Source organism: Salvelinus fontinalis, chromosome 34 (assembly GCF_029448725.1).
Source record: "Salvelinus fontinalis isolate EN_2023a chromosome 34, ASM2944872v1, whole genome shotgun sequence".
Taxonomy (NCBI): domain Eukaryota; kingdom Metazoa; phylum Chordata; class Actinopteri; order Salmoniformes; family Salmonidae; genus Salvelinus; species Salvelinus fontinalis.
The window spans coordinates 15,247,151-15,253,209 of NC_074698.1; the positions used below are offsets into that span (position 1 = coordinate 15,247,151).

Here is a 6,059-nt window from a genome sequence, read left to right on the forward strand (position 1 = left end):
CATTATTAAAAAATGTAAAGAATATGGCACCACAACAAACCTGCCAAGAGAGGGCCGCCCACCAAAACTCATGGACCAGGCAAGGAGGGCATTAATCAGAGAGGCAACAAAGAGACCAAAGATAACCCTGAAGGAGCTGCAACGCTCCACAGCGGAGATTGGAGTATCTGTCCATAGGACCACTTTAAGCCGTACGCTCCACAGAGCTGGGCTTTACGGAAGAGTGGCCAGAAAAAAAGCCATTGCTTAAAGAAAAAAATAAGCAAACACGTTGGGTGTTTGCCTAAAAGCATGTGGGAGACTCCCCAAACATATGGAAGAAGGTTTTTGGCCATCAAGCAAAACGCTATGTCTGGCGCAAACCCAACATCTCTCATCACCCAGAGAACACTATCCCCACAGTGAAGCATGGTGGTGGCAGCATCATGTTGTAGAGATGTTTTTCATTGGCAGGGACTGAGACACTGGTCAGAATTGAAGGAATGATGGATGTCACTAAATACAGGGAAATTCGTGAGGGAAACCGGTTTCAGTCTTCCAGAGATTTGAGACTGGGACGGAGGTTCACCTTCCAGGAGGACAAATGGCCCTAAGCATACTGCTAAAGCAACACTTGAGTGGTTAAAGGGGAAACATTGAAATGTCTTGGAATGGCCTAGTCAAAGCCCAGACCTCAATCCAATTGAGAATCTGTGGTATGACTTAAAGATTGCTGTACACCAGCGGAACCCATCCAATTTGAAGGAGCTGGAGCAGTTTTGCCTTAAGGAATGAGCAAAATCCCAGTGGCTAGATGTGCCAAGCTTATAGAGACATACCCCAAGAGACTTGCAGCTGTAATTGCTGCAAAAGGTGGCTCTACAAAGTATTGACTTTGGGGGGGTGAATAGTTATGCATCCTCAAGTTTTCTGTTTTTTTTGTGTCTTATTTCTTGTTTGTTTCACAATAAAACATATTTTGCATCCTCAAAGTGGTAGGCATGTTGTGTAAATCAAATAATACAAACTCCCCAATAATCAATTTTAATTCCAGGTTGTAAGGCAACAAAATAGGAAAAATGCCAAGGGGGGTGTATACTTTCGCAAGCTACTGTATGTGTATGTCTTACACACACACACATAGATAACAATCATGTGTGTGTTTTTTGGGATGTCACGTGTTGTTTGTGTACACTGAGTTTCTGTTATACTGTATGTATCTACTGTGTGTATTGATGAGTGGGAGTTTGTAAGTGTGTTATATAGACCCAGGCATTGGAAGCGATGCCATCATGTCTGTGTGTATCTGTTCTAGGGTGCAAAACGATCAGTTGGCGGCCATCTTTCTCCTGCTGATGCAGAACCAGGAGGCACTAGGGGAGGTGACTGAGGGAGACATGGAGGAGCAGCTCAAACTCTACTCCCTGTAGCAGAATGGGGCAGTTCTGTTATTGTCAACCTTGTATGGGCTGAATGGCCTGTTCCCCTTTTTAAAGTGCAGGTGTCAAGCAGAGCAACTGTCAATGTATAATACCGTATTTATGTTTGACTTATCATGTCAGGTCAGAATGATCCATACCAGACTAAGACAATAGGTTTAATATTCTGACATACAGTAGAGGGATAGGTTAAATGGCATTACCCATAAGACCAAAACAAATTGTACAATACTTGAATGTAAGACACAAGTCTTTATACTGTTCTTGTTCTGTTAACATTGGTTATCGTAAAGTATGGCAATGTTACAGTGGCTTTAAAAATCACATGTTCTTAGAGTATGAACAATTTAATGAACAATCAATTGCAGTAACTTATATTCATTAAGTACATCGATAACACACTTTGTTTATATTACTTACATTTTTTATGAAATATTGTTGGTAAGTCACAAAAACTGTATGTATTTTCAGTTGTAAAGAACTATTTTGGAATGACTTTGTAGTGTTAATATAGGTAATATTGAAATATACACTGAGTGTACAAAACATGACACAGACTGACCAGATGAATCCAGATGAAAGCTATGATCCCTTATTGATGTTACTTGTTAAATTCACTTCAGTCAGTGTGGATGAAGGGGAGGAGACAGGTTAAATAATGATTTTTAAGCCTGGAGACAATTGAGACATGGATTGGGTGAATGGGCAAACAAAAGCTTTAAGTGCTTTGAAGGGGTTATGGGTTGTAGGTGCCAGGTGCCAGGTACACCGGTTTGAGTGTGTCAAGAACTGCAAAGCTGCTGGGGTTTTCACGCTCAACAGTTTCCTGTGTGTATCAAGGTCCACCACCCAAAAGACCTCCTGTCGGAAGCATTGGAGTCAACATGGGTCAGCATCCCTGTGGAATGCTTTCGAGACCTGTAGAGGCCATGCCCTGACGAATTGAGGCTGTTCTGAGTGAAAGGTGGGTATTAGGTAAGTGTTCCTAATGTTTTGTACACTCAGTGTATGTTTTTCATATGTTCGAAACACTCCATATTTTGAATCAAATCTTTTTAATGGATGTACATACTGTATGGAGATATTTTAGTAGTTTGTTTAGAGTCTCAAGAGATGAGGTTTTAATAGTTAGTACCACAGGTGGCACCTTAATTGGGAAGGACGGGCTCATACTAATGGCTTGAATGGAATAAATGGAATGGTATCACCATTCCATTCACTCCATTCCAGACATTATTTTGAGCCGTCCTCCCCTCAGCAGCCTCATGTGGTTAGTACTCTGGTGTATCTTTTTACCAGTTATTTTATTAAATAATATGACACTCAAAACAGGTCGTGTGATCATGTATTTTTTTATGTGTGTTTGATGGATAATGCTTTTATTTCAACTCTCTGTTTCTACACTCTATGAACAGTTCATTTGATAAATCATGATTTCACATTTTCCTTCAGTAAGTCTAACGCCAACATTATTTTGCTAAACTTCTATAAGAAAAAGCAAACTATGAAATGTTATTTTTTTAAACAACTGTCATAATTGTGTCACATGAACACATACAAGTTGTTTATGCCTTGTCCAACGTTTCTCTGATGATGTGTTGTACATGTGAAACCAGGCAAGGACAAATGAGGTAGGCTACAATGATCTGGTCTAGCTGGTTGAGTAGATGAGTAGATGAGTAGTCTTCCCGCTTGCTGTTTGTCACACTCTTACCATTCCTCTGTGGGGTGGTACCTCTAACATGTTTGAAATAATTAGAGTACATAGTTACACAGTACATGTTTGAAAAACACCTTATCAAAATATAGTTGCTCAGATCGTTATCAAAGTAACCAGGTAACCACTAGGCTACCTGCCGCCCCAAAATATACACCTCACACACATTGTTATGGGCTTAAAAAAGAAGACACCTGTACCATGTCAGATATAGAGTTGAAATTTATAAGTTTTGAGTTTGCATCCCAATATTGCACTTTAAATACATCACAGAAGACTGAAGTATATCAAAACCGTTTGACAAAGAAATACCAGATTTTCAGGTTATTAATTATGAAAAATATTAATAACATTCCACCCATGAGGCCACTATTCATTTGACTGCAGGAAATGGCTACAGCATTTGCAGACTGTCTGTCAGATTCAGTCTTTAACGATTATCACGTTACACTGTGCGACGTTACCAAATTAAAATCTTGATATCAACCTGGCCAGATTGTATGATTTGCTTCAGTTCTGTCGTCACATTCTGCAATTTGCCAGCAGCGGTGTATTTGATCTCAATGCTTATGCGTGAGTTCTGAATAAATTCAAGTAGGCATCTTAGAAATAGTTTTCAAATACAAACGTTATATGTCCTAACAATTAATTTGATTGGCGATTTTGTGCTTTTATCGAAATCCCACCAGGTAGCCTAATTTCAGATGTGTCATATAAACAAGATTATTTACAGGGAAATCGTTCTTCTTACACAGCACGTAGGCTAAACATTTAATTCAAACTACTATATTAATCTGACTATTCACAATCATTTTATTGTTGTGTGTGTACTCAATGGCGGCCGTCTTCTTATTGGTCAGTCACTGGGATCAGCTCATAACACCAGCCACACTACGTGATAAAGGACAAAATATGTGGACACCACTAGAACTTTGTCGGAGCCTACGATTGCATGTAGCGGTACTTAATCGGCACTTAATCGGCAGACCTAGACCCTGTCACACTGAACGAGCCAAGATGTCCGACAATCGTTTACTACCTAAGAATTTGTCCACAACGTGGAAATTTTGTCTGGGACGGCAAAGTCGTGGCATAAAACGGACGAAATTGTACAGTCTGCAAAGGACGTACGAAACATAACATAAGTGGAGTGTCCCAGATATACATTTACTATGTTACGTCTAGTCTGAGACCAGGCTGCTAGGGGAGGAATGCTTGTTTCAATAGATAATTGTTCAGCTGTCACATTCACATGCCTGCTGCAGCTATTAGAATGCATATGATAATCTGGACTCTTTGTTACATTGCACTAATTAGGACATACTAACCTTTGAAATGGCATGCATCTCACACATTGCCATCTAACCTGCCTGGGAACTCTGTGGTGCTCCGGGGTGAAGTTTCTCCCAGGTGCAGATCTAGGATCAGCTTCCCCTCTCACAACCCTAATTAGTAAGGAACATGCAAAACTGACCCAAAATCAGCATCTAGGGGCAACTTCACCGTACACCAGTTGGAGGTGGTGGGGGAGGGGGATATGTGGTGGTGGGGGGTATTCTATGGTGGTATGCTATTTTCCGGGTGTGTTTTGATCAACCTTTGGTTAGAGCACTGTCTGCTTTAGGTTTCTTGAAACCTACTAAACCCTGATGCATGCTGAAATAACAACCCTGACAATGGTGAGTGATCTCACTCTTTTCCAAATCACAAGCTTGATATCAGTTCAATTCAAATACTATAACTACTTAACATTTCTGTCTCTTAAGCTAATAACAATAACGGGCTAGTAATATCAATGAAATACCTATATTTGTCAATAGATAAAACTGTACCACATTGTACTGATATATTAGTACTCTCTTTTTACCAGTGCAGCTGAGTAGGCGATGAAGAAAAGGAATGACTCTACACCCACACCTTTCTATTCTTGGTTTTGTGAAAAGTGATCACTAAAGAAGAACCTTTGAAACCTCTGCTGAGAAGAGCGATCTCTTCTGTTGATTGTCCAGCAACTTTGCTGTTAATATGGAAAATATATGTTGCTTTTTGTCCTCTCCCCTCTTCTTTTCTTCATCCTTTTTTGAAGGATGTGAATTAAAGGCTATTGCTCAACTCTGCCTGTGAATAGCACGCTGCATTACACCAAACACAAGTGCCTATGTGAATCTTTAGTCCCCGCCCCCTTCGCTTTCTATCTGCTGTCTTACTGGCGGCGTCTATCCTTTGATTAGAGCAGGAATGATTCATTCTGGATTCTGAGACTCTGATAGTCACTAAGGAACATTTGAATATAATACATCAATGCTTATTACAGAGTATGACGTGTGGGGTTTGCAAAAAAAGTTCCCGAAAAAAGTAAGGTTGGGAACCACTGGTTTAGAAGAAATGGATGACCATTGCAATACCAATACAGTAAGGAAGTGTTTAAATAGCTATTATGGGTGAAGGGGTAGGGAAGGGTTGTGTTGTTTTTCATTGTTTTAAAATGTGAAACTGTGATTTAAAGCCAAGACAAGTAATTTGCATGCAAAGGCCCCCTCTACCCAAGTCTTGGTCTGTGTGGCCACTGTCCATTGTGAGCCAGTCCCAGACACTAAGTAATGTAACAAATGCCAATCAGTAACATCTGAATAGCCTAATGATGGCATTCTGAATGCTGAGGAAACCATATATCTCACTCCTGTCCTGACTCTGACGATCATTGGGGCTTTTGTCACTTTATAAGTATGTAACCAATGCACACTGACAATGAATGGGCTTCTTTTCATATGGGACTGGAGCTCGGTTGTTAGAATGGCTAAAGTGGAATATGTGTATGACAACCCGTAGTGATTTTTGTAGAGAGATTGAAATGTTTTGTTTAAACATGACGTTTTTGGGCTTTTAAACTCTTGACTATTAAAAGCCAGTTTGTCTAAAACCAA

General features: G+C 40.0%; 1 protein-coding gene across 4 annotated transcripts in view; it reads left to right on the forward strand.

Moving 5' to 3' along the window:
* LOC129833258 (matrix-remodeling-associated protein 7-like) overlaps nucleotides 1-6,059 on the forward strand; it is a 31,370-nt gene extending 25,311 nt beyond the window's left edge. For 2 of the 4 annotated variants that reach the window (XM_055897707.1, XM_055897715.1), the window contains exon 4: nucleotides 1,295-6,059. In XM_055897707.1, the coding sequence (XP_055753682.1) occupies nucleotides 1,295-1,409 (115 nt within the window). In that variant the 3' untranslated portion in view covers nucleotides 1,410-6,059. The remainder of the gene's footprint in view (nucleotides 1-1,294) is intronic. The other 2 variants (XR_008756048.1, XM_055897710.1) reach the window with 2 other exon arrangements.